The sequence below is a fragment of the Aquila chrysaetos genome, chromosome 23, assembly GCF_900496995.4.
Source record: "Aquila chrysaetos chrysaetos chromosome 23, bAquChr1.4, whole genome shotgun sequence".
NCBI lineage: Eukaryota > Metazoa > Chordata > Aves > Accipitriformes > Accipitridae > Aquila > Aquila chrysaetos.
In genome coordinates this window covers 10,308,255-10,327,090 of record NC_044026.1, presented here as the reverse complement: position 1 = coordinate 10,327,090, position 18,836 = coordinate 10,308,255, and the positions used below count along the sequence as shown (strand labels likewise).

Below are 18,836 nucleotides of genomic sequence, written 5' to 3'. Positions count from 1 at the left end.
ATTTGCTGGTCATTTAATATGATAGTCCTTGGAAATTTTTTTCTTTAATCTTTGTGCCTCATTAAGAAGATTAATCTCTGGGATAACAAAAAATAATCTCTTTTTTTTTTTTGAATCTGCTTGAATTTGTGTTTCATCAAGCAAAACTATTTCTCTCAGCATTTCTCCTGTCCCTCAGTTTCACTTACGTAATGCTCACTTACGTAAGAAAAAGTAAAAACAATCAACCAAATCCAACTCTTTCTTTGCCCTGAATCTGTGGTCCCACGATCAGTAAGGAGATTGGTTTGCAATGAGAAGGTCAGTGAGTTAAAAATGCCTATTGAATTCTCAGTTTGCAGCAATACAATGGAAAGATTGCAATTGTATTTCCTGTTAGCTGGAGAAGCTGGGAGAAGATAAGCTATTGTATAGTGAAAAGTCAATATGGAAGTGAAGTTATGCCTTTAGCAGTGAGGGATTATAAATCTCAACTTTTATTTTTTAATTATGTTGATGTATTGCTACTTTTAAAGGACATTTATGAGACTTAGAATTAGATGTCAAGAAGACATGGTTACTGTCTAAATAAGTAAAATTTATGTGACAATTTAAAAGCTTCTTCAGACAGGGGAAAAAGACTGAGGAAAAAAACCTTAAAAACATTCAAAACATATTTTTTGTGTGTCCTAAGACTAATTTTGATCTTTGGCTATTAGAATAAAATGGGATCATCTTCTGTTCAACAGTGAAACAGGGAAAGTGGTCATTTTCACATCATAATTGCATGTTTGTGTAGGAAGGATTCTGATATTTCATGTCAATCACACAAACAGTACAGAATAGTCCAGGACAGATAGATGACTTCACAGCAAACGGTCACATTCATCATTCTCGTGTGGCTTCTGGTGATCTTGCTTGCTGCCTGAATGGTGACACTTTTGTCTTTCCATTTCTTATCTGTAGTGAATGTTTCTGAGTTTTGATTCCCTGTGACTATCTTTAAATGCTATGACACTGCAGTGAACAAATATTAAAGAAGTTTTAAAGTCATGACTTTACTAATTGATTTAATTTGGTTCACTTGGTTTTGAATATACTCTTCCAAGCATTTGTTGCTAACATGGAGGCATGTGGCCGCAACACAGCTTGTCATGAGCAAACTGTGTAGGGGCATGGGACTGCTGAGACTCTCTTAGCTCGGATTGCAGCTCCCTGCTGTTGCCCCTACTACATCACAAAATACCATTCAAAACCTGAAAAACTCAAAAGAAGCAATAAGCAGCTCTAGCAAACCTTTAGCGTGAATGGTAAGAAGTATAACAGAAAGACAACATTATGCACAATAGACAAATAAATAAGTTATTGGAAAGTTCTGCTGCCCCTTCTAACTTTCTGTTCCCCATTTCCTGGAAGAGAGCATCTTGGAGTGGTAATGGAAGGAAGACAGAAATGTGGCCGTATGGTATAACTTAAGGAGAATGTTTGGCTTCATTTGAGTACAAGGGGTGTGTTCAGCAAAAGACTGATTTTTAACTTAGGTTTTGCCGTTAATGAAACATACAGAAACCGACCTCACTCATGATAAATTTCCCTGTGTTCAGAGTTATTTAATTTCTCTGTTGCTGTGTACTATTCATCATCTCAGTGCTTATTTCTCATAATGATTTACAATATCTCAGATTGGTCATGTACTATGATTTCTGTTCTGTCATCAGCAGACTAAAACCATAGCACTCCCATGTAGCCACTCAAATGATTTTTGATTCTGACAGGATATTTGGGTAAACAAAAATCCACCACTATTAATTTTTTTTTTTAAGTGCTCTGTTGAAAGAATTAGGGGGTACTAATTAACTGCTTCACACTTTTCCAGCTGTCAGGCTAAAAACTGAACTCAGCACTCAGTGAAAAATTTGCAGTGTAACAACCTCCAAAGATTAAATGTTTCAACTGAGTCCCTGTGACATTCCACAAAACTGTTGAATTTTGCAAGCAGCTGCTCTCTTCCTAATGGTTAATAATATGGTTATGTGGGGTTCGTCTTCGTTAGACCTCTTAGGCCAATTGTGGAAAGATGCCAGTGGCATACAAGCTTCAATCCTCTTTGGGGCTGGACAGCTGTTTCCTCACGTAAACCTCTGTTTAAATGGGGGAAGGCTTTTAATGTTAGCAATGATTTTTTTACATTATAAGGTCGAAGGGTTAAGCCAAGCAGACAGCCAGACTTTGAAAAGAAATGTGTGGCACAGGGGCAGTCACAGTTGAGCAAGAGGGCATGCATGGGGCCTAAATAGCTGTTGTGAGGACTAGCTATCCATGTAAGATGAAGCAAATAACTCAGTCACTCAGTATCCCTCAATTAAGCTTTTTCTTTGAAAAACTGTTCTGTGTGCTTTGTTCCCGGCTGATGTGCCTGTGTGCGGGTGGCAGCTCTGACATACTAAAAAATTTGTGGGAATCAGAACTTTGCACTAGCAGGTGGTCAAATTATACTAATTAATAAGAATTCAGTTTTGTCCCCAGTTTTCTGCCACGCAGGTGTGCAAAGGCTTTATGTGGGGAAGAACAGTTGAGTCTTTGCTGACAGTGACTGGGGAGAAGGAAAATGAAGCATTGGACATCCATGGCCCTTACATGTATCCCTGCATCAGGTGGACGTGCGGATAGGCAGGCACTGCGGTGCTGTTGTTGGGCGGCAAATGGTCTGCGTGATAACATGGCCACTTTTCCATGGGCCCAGGCCCTGAGGTTGAAGGATAGAGCAAGGCAAAACCTGAACGTGCAGCCAAAAATAGTTGAGAAAGGGAGTCATGGAGAGGAATCTGATGTTTGACAGTAAGTTTAGGCCACTTAGCTTTAAGGCTTGCACCTCAGTGAGCCTGAGGTAGGGCAGGAGCCCATGAACTTTGCAGAGTGTAGGAGGAGAGAGCCCAGGACAAGGGCAGCTGGGTATCAAGGTCCAATCATAAAAGAAGTAATGCCAGTGGGGCTCCCTTGCTGTAAATGTCCTGTAGGAAGTAGATGTATGATCTCCACTCTGCTCTGAGGGATAGTAAACACACACCTCCTAACTCTTCAGTGTATGGGCCACCAGCCTCCAAGGCATTCTTTCTTAATTTTTTTTTTCTCTTTCAATTTATCACTCTAAATAAATAATGAAACATCAATTGAAACAGCAACTGTAACTCAGGTATTCTAAGTAAATTTCTTGATAATCAGCATTGGCTTGTTTATCTCCTCCTCTTGCTTCCTCTTCCAGTGACTATTATTTTGTTGAAAGTATAAGGGCCTGAAGGAGGAAGAGAGGAAGGGTTTGCAGGCTACCGCCTTTCCTAGTAGTCAGGGTAGTCAGGTGAGAGCTTGGGTACCTTAGTTCATACTGAGCATTTGCCGCAAAATACTGCCTCAGCCTCTGCCCAGGCTGCTGGAGAGCTGCTGCCGAGCATGGAGGGAGGCGAGAGGACTCCGAGACGCAGGTAGAAGGAGAACCACCCGGGAGGAGAGATATCAATAAAACACAGAGACAGTAGGAATAGCGAGAAGGGTGAATGGAAACCTTTCCATGAGGCTACAGAGGGACACTGGGTGAAGCTGAAATACAGTGCGAAATACAGAGTGAGAGTGGGGTGTAGTGAGCTATGGAGTGAATTAGATAAAAGCAAGTTAATGCTGTGGTTGTAAGCTAGAGTCTGATGCAATCAGTCCTCAGTTATGATAAAAAATTCTAACTCCACTCAAAGCTGCAATTAGCAAAAGAGCATGTAACTGTCAGTCCCAAACCTTAAAGCAAGGCAGCCAAGTTAATGGCATTCCTTGCTTACCCTTACAGCTTGATCTTCCAAACAAAAATAAGACCTGTTAACAAGATAAAACATGAAAGGCCATGATCCCTCAAAAAATAAATCAATCCCACCCTGCAAGGGGTACAGAAAAAAACCTTCCCTTCTTTTCCCTTTTTTTTTTTTTTTTTTTTCATAGCTTACTACTGTTAGGAGCAGATGTTTTAGAGCATAGTTCTGCTTGGTGACAGAGATGTGTTTCGGTCTGCCCAACACTTTAAATGTCTCTCCCACTAGAATTAATTAGCATTGGAGTGGATTGTCCTCTTGTGTTAGCATTGGAAATCATTCCTCAGCCACAGCAAAAATTTCCAGGATAGTGGCGGTCATACATTTTAGAACTGAAGTTCATGTTAAATTGAATGTAGTTGATGGAAAAATAGATTAATGCAGATAGAAGAAATTAGCCAGTGAATTAAAAAAAAAATAGGGTCACAGTCTGTAGTCTGGCAAATCATATGGCTTTTTTTAAAACCTGCTATTCGTAAGGAGCTCAAGTGATTAACTCTCTGAAATACAGCAAAAGCTGATAAATGAGTCACCAAAATGCTTACAGACAGTGACCAAGCAAGCAATTCTCTGCTTGATAGGTACTAATGGGACTGCAGGGGCAACCTGCAATAATTGTGCTAATGGACCAGCAGAAGTCAGAGACCACGCAGAGCTCTGTGCCCAGCAGGTTGGAGCTAAGTCAAGGACAGCACAGTGAACTGGAACCAGGTCTGTCAGAACTGGGTAGGTTCAGAAGTAATGCACTTGGGTTTGGTTTTTTTTTTCCTTTGCACATTTTTATATGATTTCTTTTGGGCAGGGTGAAATAGAAAACAGATTGGCAGTTACAGCAACTCACAGTTTTCAGAAGTGCAGCAGAAGATACTGACTCAGTACGTCTGTGAATTAGCATCACTCAGAAGCAGCTGCGAAAGGCTGAAGGTTTTGCTCACACTTTCTGAGCTACTCCCTTTTCTGTGCTAGTCAGTAAGGACAGTAAACACAGTCCATCTGCCATTCACTCCCTGGTATCCTTGAGCAGAGTTTCTGTCAGGACTCCCTTGCCTGTAGGGAAGCTCTGGCAATGGTGGAGTACGAAAGCATTTTTCTCAGATGGCCATGCTGGCAGTTACATTGAACTGGTATGTCTGGCAGGGCATTGCACTTGCTGTTTGAGGAGGAAGCGCTATGCTATTGATGAATTTATTGCAAGAAGTCTCATCCTGGATTAATACAATACTTCCTTGAATAGGGTAGGTAAATATTTTGCAGTGCCTTTTCTACCCCCTGTTGTGGTCTTATGTAATTTATTTTCTCTGCTGCTGAGAAAATAAAAGAGTAAAAGCAGCTTCAAATATTCTTTTGTCTCTAATCTTTCTATGAGTGATAGGAGCAACTCTACCTCCTCAGCCACGTCAATGACATGTGAGCTGCAATCCTCTTTAAGAGTCTATTGACAGCTGGTTCATCATGTAAATCTCTTACAGTGAAAAGCATGAACCTGAATTTAGTGAATCTGTCTGACAAAAGGAAGAGTAAACCCAGAATGGAGGGTAACAAGGAATGCACTTCTGTTTTCTCTGATGTGTCTTTAATTGTGTAAGCTAGAACAGCAGAGCTATGTCATAATACTATATAAATATACAATTTTGTTTCATCCATGGGCAACACGTGGCTTCTTTGCCGAGCCGCTCTGTGTGCTGTACGTTGTGCTTCCCAGTGCTTTCCAGCAAATGCTCTACACAGAAGTGGCACAAAGGAATTTGTGCATTTTAGATATTGTTTTTGGCTCACATCTACTTGGCATATTATAGTCTGTGCCCCAAAATAAAATGAGCTAGAACTGTAAGGAATAGTGAAGTTTCAGAGTAAAAATTCTGAACATCAGTGTGTGGAAAACTATTGTTTTTAACCACAAATAAAACGGCAAGAAGCACCCATTACAAACCTGTTCATAGTTGTGTAACAGTATTGAAGAGGATTATAGGGACAGAAATATTCCAATGAACCTATTTTGACAGAAGACAGACTGTCCTTGGCAGAAAAGAATGATAGATTGTCATAAGGATTTGTATATATGGGTATGATGCTAATCATAGTTTTGAAACTATAGGTCTGTCAACAAAAGATGAAAGAGCTCCACTGATGTCATTAGACCTGTCATGCTTTCCCTCGGTTGGGAATCTGGTGTTTGTAAGGTAGAACACACAAGAACTCCACATCAAAAGCAGATAACAAACGTACCAATTTATTTACAATTTAGAGTAGGACTGATCATTTAATCTTCTTGAGATATCCATCCAGCAAATGTTTTAGGCTCAAGCAGACAGGATGGAGAAAAGAGAGTTCTGGCTCTTCATACTTGTTAACCACTGTATGAATCTGGGGAAATTTAGGTAATATATATAATGCTTTGAGAGCATCAAAATTAAGCATAGACACCAGCTTCCTTATATGTAAAGGAATTTATTTACTTGTATACAGAATTTATGATCATGATCCTACCCATGCTACATATGTATCTCATCAGGGATGAGGTCTTCATGGTATCACAGTCTACATCGCATTTAGTCTTCATTAACAAGAAAGTTGCAAGTAGGAGCATACCTTGTCCTATTGAGGTTACAAGCATTTGGTTGTTGATGAAAATAAATTAATATATAAACTGGAATAACACTGCAGAATTGAGACTCTAACCATACCTCTTGCAATGAAGAACAAATGTTGATGGAGTCCATCCTTCCTTTCTAAATCAATGGCCCTTTTTAAATTTAATATGTCTATATGCTTTTGTCTTAAGTTCAAATCTGTTCTTTCAGCTCTGCCATGTGTCGTGATATTTTTTCTCTCCAGCCCACGCTTTTTCCTCATGCTTCTGGAGGAGATAATTCCCATAGCTTTAGTTCTTCCACTATTCTGATTAACTTTAACACTGCATAACCTTAAAATAGTACAAAATGTTTTTTTTTCTCTATGACAATGTGATATGGACTTCTGCTTCTCAGAAACCTATGTTTGTTTGTTTGTTGGTTTTTAAAACATTTCTTTGCAATTGTAACCTACATCTAAGTGCCATGACTCCAATGTGATTCCATTATTTGGGCTTTAAAGCTGTTATTTTTGTCTAGAAGAACAACCATTATTCTGTGTTGATTCCTGAGGTGCAGAAGAGCTACCTCTACATTAACTTTTAAGAACAATGTCTAGTTATGGGCATTTTAGTGTCTCACTCTCTTTTTTTTCTCTTTTTTTTTACTTTGTTTATTGCTTCGCTGCCTGGAGTATCCACTTACCTTTTTCCTTTGCATTTCCATGTTGTCAGAGTAGCCTTCAGTTTTCCTGCTATGTCATACTCTACAGATAATTTCTTTTTGCAAACTGCCTGTGCAGACTGTATTAAAAACCCTCTTGTTAGTGCAGTGGCTGTTTATCTTGGCAACAGTTTCTGGAGTTGTTTTATTCAAAAGAGATATGTGAGAAGCTGTGTTTTGTTAGTACTATACTTTATCTTACGTTCAGGCATCTGATGTGTGGTTTCAAGCTTCTCTTATGTGGACACGTTGTTGATTCAAGAGCACTAAACCTTTTTGATCCGTTTGAGTTTATAATCAAATATCTGTGTAACTGTCTGGTCCATCACATAGCAAAGGACAAGCTTTGTTTTTTTTTTATGAGAAGCCTGATTTTTTCATGCTTTTTAAAATGCTAACAAGTGTTTTTGTTTGAAAATTAATAGATTATTCAGGCACTATATCTGCCTGAAAAAACAAAACACTTCCAAACTTTTTTCTGTCTTTAACTGTCTAAATTAACTGTGTTCCCCAGCATCTCTGTCAGGGTGGGACCAGAAACAGAGATCCTTCGTCTCAATTCTTCTGCTTTTGGAGACAGACATATCTGTTTTGCTTCTTTAATGGGGTTTATTTGTAAGGACCTGCTGGTTTTTTTCATCTGTCTCTTTGAATAGCAGCTTGGAGCCTCCTGCTTTAATAAGGGGAAGAAGACAGAAAGAAGCCGATGACAATGGACAGCCATCACAGCATGGGGTTTCCCCTTTTCTGCAGATAATCTCTTGCTGAAGAATTATATTTTTTCAAAATCAGCAGCACCGATACTTTTGCTTTTCTCTTTTCTTTTTCTTTGAGAGCACAGAATGAGGTTTTATTTATGTAACCTCATGTCTGGTTGGCCAGAAATTTTCGTGTGTATGTGAAGACTTATTGTCCATATGGCTACTGAGCAGAGTCCTGTCTTTTTTTTTGGTGATCAGTGTCCAGGATTTAGTTAGCTTTGGGATGGTGCTGGATTTTAGAACATGCATTGCAAATATTATGGCACTTTTCATCAAGAATATATTATTTCGGGAGCAAGATGGAAGGAAATCACCTCTGTGAGACTATGGAGTAACCAAAGTGTCACTCTGTATAAGGCCAAAGGGAACACAGTGTCTGAGAGGAAAGAGTCTGGCATCTGTGTGACTGAGAGGGAAGATGTGCATCGTTGCTATCACGAAATATGATGTATAGTTAAACTGTGTTGCCGGAACAAAGCCAGCTGCCATGTAGGAAAAGGAATTTCCTTCTGAGCCCCGAGTGGCATGATTTTGTTTTTTTGACTTTTCAGTGCAGAGGCGTATGTTCTTACCTGAAGAAGGATTACACCTTAAATCAGGAGGAAGGAAGCTGAAATGACATCATTTTTCTTTGTTTTTGTGATTTGTTTCCCCACTTGGGGGGAGACTTGCCGATTATAATTTGGATGTTACTCTGCATGAGACAAGGAAATTCTCAGAGTTTCTTTGGAATGCATCATTCATAATCCTTGGTGTTTTTTTTTTCTCAAGAATCTCAGTTGAATGTGTTTATGGACTCAGATCTTGTGTTTCAAATTCATCTCCCATTGCCACTGAATCAAAAATCTGTGTTTTAAAGCTGCTTGTTAACATAAATAGATAGCTCCTTCTCTGATATTGCAGCCTTGAGGTACCTATAGATATCTGGGGCCTTTCAAGACAGAAAAAGATGTCTGGTAGCAAAACAGAACCCAACACTGTGGAATGAGTTTCCTGAGTCTGTACGAAAAAGAGATTTAATCTAAGAGCAAATAAAAAGTACATGAAAAAAGTACTTTTTGGTACCCTGTAATATAGACATTGTTTATGTGGGTCTTATACATTATTTAGTGAAGAAATCTTTCTGTTATCTCAGAGCTAATTCTCCAGGTTCCTTGTATAGTCAACATGGGAGATGGGGAGGATGAAAATGATTTGAAAAGGTCTCTCTTGCCAGTGACTGTAACTATCCTAGACCAGACTTTTAGATGGCAAAAGTTACATGAATAACCTCAGTGTCTTATGCTCAGCCAGAACCTGGAAAGGAATTCTTAGTATCTCCATTATAATTAAAATAATGAAAAAAAAATATAATGGAAGGACTGCCACTATAGTGAAAAAAACCCCATTATTTTATCAACTTCATAGTGTTATTTCAATATATGATAGCTATATCTCCCCCTACATATTCCTGCTGTTTCTTCTCTGTCTACTCCGAGTACTGTGTCTTATGCCCTAACTTTGGAGCAAATTTTAGGATTTTTGCTGAGTCCAGTCCACTGAGGTTAGGATCCACATAAAGGCCATATAAGTTGTCCTAGTTCTATTGTAATACCTTATGAGAACCTGACTATTTACCAGATATGAGGACTGTTGAACTCGCCTTGTTTCATTTTACTGTGACCAAAGGACAAAATACAAGTCCCAGCAAGCTTACAATAGTTGGGATCCATCATGTGTTTTTTTTAAAACAAAGCTTAATTTGATGACAACTTGAATTTTTTAAGCTGTGCGGTGGCCTGTTGCTTGCCTTCACCTCCTCTCTGTAAAAACTCTCCAGGCACAGGAATCAGTCACATTTTTTCATGTTGTTAATGAGCTTTTTTGTATTTCTGTCTGGCTTTTTTTTGACCTCTAAGCAAGGGACACACTTTGTTTTTAGTAACAAAGTTACTTTTTTTCTCTAAAAGTTGCAGGTATGAATAATGTTATCTCCAAATTCTTGGAATGAAACATATGGAACTACAATTTTTAAATAAATGTTTAAAAAAGAAGAAAAATAATTTCTTCATGACTTCATCTTTAAGTATAGCTCACTAATTACTCTTTTCAATCTCCAAAACTGGGGCGAGTGGCATAAGAGTATATTATAAGGCTATGCAAGGCCAGAAGCATAATTATGTGTGACAGCTTCTCAGTACATTGCTTGGATTAAGGAAAATTGTATCAAAATAATCCCATCTCACCATTGTGTAGGAAAGTGTTCCCTCATCTGGGAAGTGGTCAATGGTCTTCTTTTAATAGTGCTTCCTTTTCTTGTATCATCCTTAAATTCAGTTAGTCTGAAAGTGAATCTTCATACTTCAACATATGTTCCCCCAAACCTTTGAGACTACAACATCGTATCACTGCAGTGCTTAAAGAATAACCTTCTACAGAGATGGTCACGTCATCGAGTTGTTTCTCAGACCTATCCTTCTGTTCATGTTTCCATCATCCAAGTGCCACATATTGCATCTTTGAGAGAGTCTGGTCAGATATAAAGTTAAAACAATGTTGTGACCACTTCCTTAACTTTTGAGATTCTTGAAGTAGCCTCACAGACTACAAAATAAAGTGTGAACCCCACTTTATTTGTCATAAATTCAGTTAGCATCAGAGCTGGTTAAGCTAAAAGCCCATCGTGAATGCCAAAGAGAAATGCTGGCATTTAAAAGCCAAGCTTGCAGAATATGTTAAAGTATTACAAGTGCAGCCATGCTTAAAGTGTTGCTGATAAATTGCTTCCTTATAGCAGATTCATTTTTAAGTATGCCCTGCAGCATTTGAGAATAATACCTCTTAACAGGTTATCTGTGTAATCCATAGAGAAACTGGTGTTTTGGAATTTGGACCACTACCAATACCGGATACTGCTGCCTATTTCAAATTTGCAGCTTGCTGGCAGTCGCCAACAGCTAAACTGTTTTGGCAGCACCTGCTCCTGAAATGTATTTTCTCCTTCAGACTGTCTGTAGCTTTTGTATGCTCTCTCTGAGGCTTTCCAATTTTCTTTGCTGAAGCAGAAAATGGAGAGGAGCAAACAGCAGCTACGCCTTTTCAGTGCAGCTTCTCAGTCCTTCAAAGGGTAGGCTTTTGGACCTGCTCTGTCACTGTGGTCCTGCTGGATAGTCATTAAGTTCTGGGCTGGCCCGGGGTCCCTGTCCCCATCCTGTCCCTGCTCCCTTGCTGGCTGCCGTGGGACAGGCCCTGGCTGGGGAGGTCATGGCTCTGCCAGACCCACGGCCACCCTCTGCTCCTGGCTCCCTCCCACAGGGCAGCCGGGCCTCGTGCTGCCCTGATATGGGAGCGGAAAATGTGTGGAGAGCGCCTTAGTCCTCTTAGGTAGAGTCAGAGGAGCTTCAGGGCAGCTTAAGGATTAAGTACTTTCTTTTAGCTTCACCTACTGCAGTGAGGTCCTGGTCTGTTAACCACGTTCTGATGTCTTCTTGATGGAGACTTCCCCTAACAGAGGCTGCCAAAGACTTGAGGAAAAGGAGCTACCAAGTCCTGGAGGTATCTGAAAATTTCATTTTTCAGGAAAGTACAAAAATCCTACAAAGCCTGATTCGATTTAAAAAAGAAGGAAACACAGGAAGCACTCTATTTTCCAAGCTATTTCTGAACTTGAAATTGCCCTATTTCTTAAAATAGCAGAATATTGTGCAAATGAAGAAGAGACCACTACCACATGCTCTTGCAGGACATGTTCACTCTCCGAATCCAGCAGAAGTGAATGAAGCAAGCACATTCTGTGTGCCCTATATAAGGAACCATGTCCACCTTGGAAAAGCTCAGCACACATTTCACTACATCTTTCTTAAGCGTGTTCTTTACTTGCCTGGGGTCTTGGCATGGCAGATGCTTCTCAATATGAAACCTGCCAGTTGGCTGCGCCTCGTGCAGTGTCTTGCTGTCAGGTAGTGCCAGCGCCACAGTCCTCTGGAGAATCCTGTACAGTCCTGTCTAATAGAAAATTAGGAAAGTCAAAGAGAAAATGAGTCTGTATTAAGTAATGCTTCCATTGCTAAATTTTTCTGACATCTTAATGGTGCATGCTTTTAAAGGGTCTAGAGGTTATTTGCTGATTTAGTTGAAGCTACATAAAGCAGTCATCAGAAAATGTCTGGAGCCTGTTTAGAGATGTGAGCTCTGGAGTCTTTGATCCTTCCCCTGACTCTTAGTGTAACAGTTGGCCATACTTCATTTGTGATGGGTAGTTATAACAGTTCCCCCATGACGTGCTACCACTGAGGAGGAAACATGACGGAGGGTTGTGTCTCTGTGTGGGGACATATATATCATAATGTTGATGAATATATGTATACAGCTGCTTAATACACGGTAAAGGTTTAAAAGCTGAATGCTATGATGTTGGTTAGCACGGTTTGTACCATGTAACCGTTGTCCAAAAGTGGACTTTATCAGAAACTGACAAATACCAAATCTGGTGGAAGAATGTGTTTCAACTGCAGCCAAAAACTGCTGTGGGCTTTTCTTTCTTTTTTTTAGTTCAGTACATGTGATTTGTATAAATGTTGTCTATTCAGGGAAGATGATGCTTCTGAAATTAGGCTTTAGCCTGTAAGAATGTAGAAATGATAAATTAAAGTCTTACTGCTGTTACTAGTCTCCTGCATGATTAATTATCTCTCATATTCTTACTATGGCCGCCTTCTCCTCTAGGAAACTTTGCTTAAATTTTTATTGTATTTGTTATAATCTCTTGGCTCAGTAGTATTCCTGGAATTTTGTTTAAGAGGCAACCTCACACTTATAATGGTTTTAGTGATTATTAATTCAGGGAAGCATGCTAATTTTTTTTTTTTTCCTGAAGAGATTCTGCTTTTAATTTTTTATATAGTAAAATTTCCAATAAGTTATGTTAAAAACTGTTGATGATCTTGCGTGGAAACATCTGTTTCCATATTTACCTCTTCAATTCTGACCAAATCCTTTCTGTAGAAGTGATAATTATTGCTTTCTGTTGTCATAGAAATAGCTCTTTTACTGATAGTTGCGTGCACAATGTAGCATATGGCAGATGAAGCATTATATTAGCTGATGTTTAAAATGTATGCTTTTTATTATAGGGAGTGAAAACTTAATGCATTGTGTGGCATGATTAATCTTTTCAATACCAGGCTAAATAATAGGTTCCAGCCAAATCTAGTGATTATTTTAAGTGTTTGCCAGCTAACTAGGATGAGCATGGTCTTTTCCTTTCTCAGGTTCTTGTAGGATGCTTACTTCTTTTGGTGTCCTCTGCTGTAGAGTATTTGGGATTGAAAGGTTTCTTGTTGCTGAACAACAGTTCCTACCACAAAGTCTTTCTTTTCCTTTTGTTTAAAGTGGCATGTGTAAAGACATTAGGAAATGCCTGAAAAAGTGGTCAGGGGGCAGGTCTCGTGCTCAACGGCAGGAATCGAGTTCTCTCTTTGGAATTCATCCAAAGTCTCCTGAAGACTTTGGAAGTTATCACCTGAAGGTAATGAGAAATAGCAGTGTGTTGTAGGTGGAACCTGCAGCAGTCTTCAGCCACCGACTCTGAATAATGTCCAAGGAGTCATCAGCCTGTCAGTGGGAGCAACTGGAGTCTTGCACGTCTCTTCCTTTCCTCTCCTGCTCTCCCTGTACCTCTCCACGTGGCCAGGAGGGCAGGGGGAGCCTGCTTCTTCTTAAACTGCTCAAATGAGTGTAGGAGATTGAAGGTCGTATCTCTGCTGTACAGCTGTAGAGAAGTACAAATTGCCACCAAAACAGTGTGAACCTTGCTCATCCATGGGAGCAGTGGCACAGCCGCAGGTTATGGGAGCTTCTGCAATAAACGTCCGGGACTTGCATTTGGACCCCTGTATTTTTCAATGCTGTGAGTGAGATCCTTCTCCAGCTGCTGTCAGGCAACTGGAGCTTCATCTGTGGACACCTCCATGACTTGGCAGAACCTGCTGTATCATCTGGGGTGTGGACAGCCCTCCTACAATGCTGCTTCCTCTTCTGGGTTACTATGGAGACAGTCAGAAACTGTAATTGCTTGAAAGATTAGCAATGGGAAAGTATGATTTTGACTGCAAGTAACCAGCTCAGAAAACACACTTGATCGGAACAAACCTATACTCCTGCAGAGAGAGCCAAAATCTGTATATATGACTGTCACAGCAGTAGTCAAGTGGTTAAGAACACAATCTTCTGTTTGAAAGATTTCTCTTAATTAAAAAAACATGCCCAACTGTGGCAAATGTGAGAACGAATGTGGTCACAGCTGTGGTTGTGCAGGAGGCAGGACATGCTCTTCTTTTTCTGATGTCAGTTCTACATAGATCTTTCCATATGAGTGATGCTTTGTAAGCCTTTGAAGAAGTCCTTGTCAAATACTTTTTTCCATAGCTTTTAGTTTTAGTTTTCTCTCATCACTTTTGAATGAAAGGAAATGAGAATGTTAGTTTTTTGTGTAAAGATCTGTGTGCATATCTACATATAAATGTATACATTTGTAAATGAAATTATTTAGTGTCTCTTCTCATATTTGATGTATTAAAAAAACTAATGAGTTTTGAGTCTGAACCATGAGAGAGGATCAGTGGACACAACTGGTGTCCAGCTTACGGGCTCCTCACCTGCACACAGTATAAATCCAGAGCAGTCTTCTCATCCTATGAATGGGTCTATCCACAACGGGCTAATGAGCTGAGCTGGTGATTAGATCCTTGGTAATGTTGCTGAATTGCTCAGTAGAGATAGATTGCACTCCATTCTAGCATGTAGGTATAACCAAAGTTTCTAGCTCTTTTGACTGAGAAGAAACATTCAAAGTGTAAACTGATCCTAGGTTTTGAAATGTGTCACACTGTTTTCTTCCCCTTATTTACTCAGTGTCACTATTGCCAGCCACTTGCAGGGCTGGGGAGCACCAAGAATGATGCTAAGAGGGGTTTTGAGCACTGCAGACTTGCTCTTCTAATAGCAGGGGGTCTTTGGGCCTTCCTAGGTTTTGCTTGCAGATGTACTCTGTTATCTTTTGATGAAGTGGATGACCAAATCACACCCATAGTGTCTCTGCAGAAGTATGAGAGGCACGGAAGGGCTTGCATTAGGCTCTCTGTTCAGGGATGACTTTCATTTTTATAATCCATGCTATTTTTTCATGATGTTTTTTCAACTTTTCTTTCTAGAGTTTTCAGCCTTCAAGATTCTTTTATGCCCTAATTAGCTTTATTGTTTATATTACTCTCATTCTCTAATTAGAGTAATCACATCACGGGGGAGTTGAGGCTCTTCTGCTTTTTCTCTAATTATTTTTGTTTTGTCAAGCCTGGCTGTTTCCTGCTGCTTATTCTTGTCCATGTGTTTTTACTCTCTGCAAATTGATGTTGTCACGTACTAATTGTTTTCACTTTATCTGAAGACCTTTTCCATTTTACAGTATTGGCCATTCTTGTCAATCTGTGGAGTTCTACAGTTCCATTAAAAAGCGGCAAGACATTTACCAGCAAGTGGGGATAACAAATGTGCAAAAAGAAAGCGAAGGTGATGTCTTTAGCCTTCTGGATCCTTCACCTCAGGTTCTGTCATTTAAACCACCTCCCACCAAACCTTTATCCTCTCTTTCTGGTTGCTGTGGTTGCTTGGCCCTTCAGCACTCTACATACTGGTCACCCACAGTAGCAGTGAAGACCTGCTGAGGTGAGGGATTGTCAGAAGATATACATATGCCTATGTAGCACAAAGTAGTGTTGGTTATCAATCTCTAACAATTAGAAGGAAATGGAAGTTTTTGTAGAAAGTTTTCTGGTTACTATTCTCAGATTTCGCACGTCCTAGGAGGAAAAGAAGAAAAGTAAGTGTGGACATGTTAATGGTGTGCGCAATGCAAGGTTAGATCAGAACAGTATATATGTATATATAACAGTATATATAACATAGTATATATGTGGAACAAGTGGCATCATTTTGTTTAAAGGCAGAAACAGCTAATCAGTCTTTGAGTGAGTTAAATTTCTGAATATATAAGTTCAAGGACCACCATCAGAATTTTTATTAAAATTTTTGCCTTTGGATGCAAACTTTGAATGTAGTGGGATGCCGGGATTAGCCAGGAGTGTATCAGTACTGCTTAGTGAGCACACATTTAAACTCCTGATAGTGTTTTTGCTATCCTTATGGATTCCATTTTGTAAAAGCTCTAGGTAATCTTTTACATCTAAGCCCATGATAAGATTAGAATAGCACTTGCTTCAAAATACCAGAGTTTCTCTATTTAAACTTTTTGTGTGAATGATATTCTCCTATTTAAAAAAGGAAGCACTTTGACAGCTTCAGAATATGCCATCATTTCTTCACAGATGAAGTGTCAGTGCAATGTAACACCTGAATTGTAATCTGCTCAACATGTGACCTGAGGTACTGGATAATTCAGTCTCTCTAACTCATTCATTCTCTTCTGTTGAGACTGCAAATACAGTGCTTACAGCGGAGTTTGAATGAGCATTGTGCCCACTCAAGGCTAAAATAACCGTATCCAGTTGCTCAACACCTAGCATGGCTTCTGAGTGATAACACTACTAAACAAGCAAGCTGAAGCATTAACTGGAGGTTTTAATTTTACAAAGTCTGAGTTCATGCATACCTCTACAAATTGCAAGAAATTCCACTGTTTTCCATTATAAATACACAGATCGTTCTTTTTGGACTGGCCTTATATTTAGAAGATTGAATTACCAGTCACCTTTGTATATTTATTTAGTTGGCTATGATTTTATAATTTCTTTCCCCTCACAGTCCAGCAAGAGCAGAAGATATTTTAGGTTTCCTCTAAGTGTCTGTGGGAGTAATGAGATCTGCATATTGACCGTATGTCTAGCAGATTTCTTTGGGACTTTCTGGTGGTGGGTGGCTGCAGTTTTGAATGGAATAAATCTGCGTGCGTCTGAATAATGGTGCTTTTGATGGGAAACGTCTCTGGAGGAGCCAGGTCTTGGAGGGTGTTCTAAAATGGCTCAATTATTTAATCTCTCCCAGAAGCCTGCCCCAAAGCCAGACCCCTGTGATTGTGCTTGATTCTCTTCAGCTGTTTCTTAAGCTTTGGGATTTATATTTTAGCAAAAGGCTTCTTTACAATGCTAAGCTCCAATATGGAAAGAAGTAGCTTACTCTCTGTTAATTATCTGTAGCACCAGGACCAAGACTTGACAGAAACTCTTTGGAAGGGATTGTGCTGCAGGAATGAAGTACTTGTACTTCAGATGAAGCTTTCTTCCGTAATATAAAGAGTGCTGAGGTTGTTACAGAAATTAGCAGATTTCTGGTGATCCATGCCTCAAATGACATTTACGGCATAGAAATTATCCTATTGTTTTATGTTTGATGAAGTACATTCATGTGAACTTGTATGAATATATGTAATCATTTACCTTAAGAATTTTGCCTCACTAATATTACAGTGCGGTTGTTCCACTGTAAATTTAAGTGTCTAAACTATAAGCATGTGAGTGTAAGTTAGGTGTCTGTTGCTCTTCTGGCATTCAGAGGGAATGTAAATGACTATTTTAGATGCTGCTTTTAGGATAAGATAAATTTCTCTTATTTCCATGACTATGTTGCCGAAATCCGGAATAAAACTCCTTAACAGCAATGAGAAGTTAAGAAGCAGGCACTCCTTTATTGCAGCGCTGGGCACACGGGGGATCGCTCCACCTATCGTGTGTACCTGTCTGGTTTAATCATGCAGGTTAAATACACACCTGTTATACATATTCACTAGATTTCCAAGAAATGTTATACATAATCATTAGTTTTCCGAGAACCTATTAACATATGTAAATGTCCTTTACGCAAGCGCGTTGAAGGTCTCTGGTGGTCCTCAGAAGCCCTCTGGTGGTCTTCCATAGTCTTCCTCACTTGTCTGCTTCTTGACCTCTTCTTAGGTGATTCTGCACAGTACAATTCTTGCCATTATATTAGATTACACAAAAGTACATTCTATGTTAATTCTTTTTCTATGATTGGTCTTCTAATCATACTACCTTATTAATATTCTTATGTTAAAACAATCATTGGTCGAGCTCACATAATCCATTAACAAGAACTTTGATCAAAGTAGGGTTTCTAAGCAACAGAACTAAGGTCCATAACGATTTCTTAAAACAAACCACTATAATTAACCAATCTGTGTTAGAATTCTATGGTTAACTGACTGTCAACAATACTTGTATTCTTATGATTATGCTTAGCACAGTTTGTAGTGTTCCTAAGTCTCTATAACTATGTTGCAAACTTCACACCCCTATGTTCTACAATCTTTACCCTTTAATCAAACCCAGCTCATATATAAAATAGAATTTTTAACTTTTATCAAAATATTTGTAGCAACTATAAGGAAGTAACTACCATGACTAGTTCAAACTTAATGAAAAGCTTAATTTAGTAAACACCATTCTTACAGAATATTTAATCAGTTAGATGCACTTGTAGCAAAATGTTCTGTAGAACTGTAGTGAATCATCGTACTGCAGACTTACTTCTCTTTTTTTTTTTTTTTTTCCTTCCAAAGATATCACTTCAATTTTTCCAAATTATTCAGCTTAAGGTCAAAAAACACTGGCTTTACAGAGAAGACACCACTACTGAAGGTTTCCTCAGAGGAAAATGGGTGAGTTACTTTCATTTTACTTGAAATACTTTTTTCTAAGCTCTCTTCTATTTAATTGTGCGTGGCTCACTCTTATATCCTGACACCAAACCTGCTGGGAAATAAAGTGAATGGCAGGGGTTGTGAGCAGAGAATTGCTCTGGAGGGCCTTGAGTATAAAGAAGGGGCTGTAAATGGGGAAGGGAAGAATGTAACGTCTGAGATCAGGGTGATTAGAGAGCCCTAAGGACAGGCAAATGCAAGTCGTGTGCTCTTACTTCCTCCATGTGGTGTTACATCAGGTGCA

General features: G+C 39.2%; 1 protein-coding gene across 10 annotated transcripts in view; it reads left to right on the top strand.

Annotated features, from left to right (window-relative positions):
* Positions 1 to 18,836, top strand: part of OCA2 (OCA2 melanosomal transmembrane protein) — a 292,848-nt gene that overhangs the window by 32,979 nt on the left and 241,033 nt on the right. For 8 of the 10 annotated variants that reach the window (XR_003921205.2, XM_029999138.2, XM_029999137.2 and 5 more), the window contains one exon: positions 18,452 to 18,550. Coding sequence is in view for 7 of the 10 variants with exons in the window: in XM_029999138.2 (XP_029854998.1) it covers positions 18,452 to 18,550 (99 nt within the window). In the remaining 3 variants the exon portion in view is untranslated. Of the gene's footprint in view, positions 1 to 4,388; positions 4,542 to 4,885; positions 5,066 to 18,451; positions 18,551 to 18,836 lie in introns of those variants that run through there. The other 2 variants (XM_029999143.1, XM_029999145.2) reach the window with 2 other exon arrangements.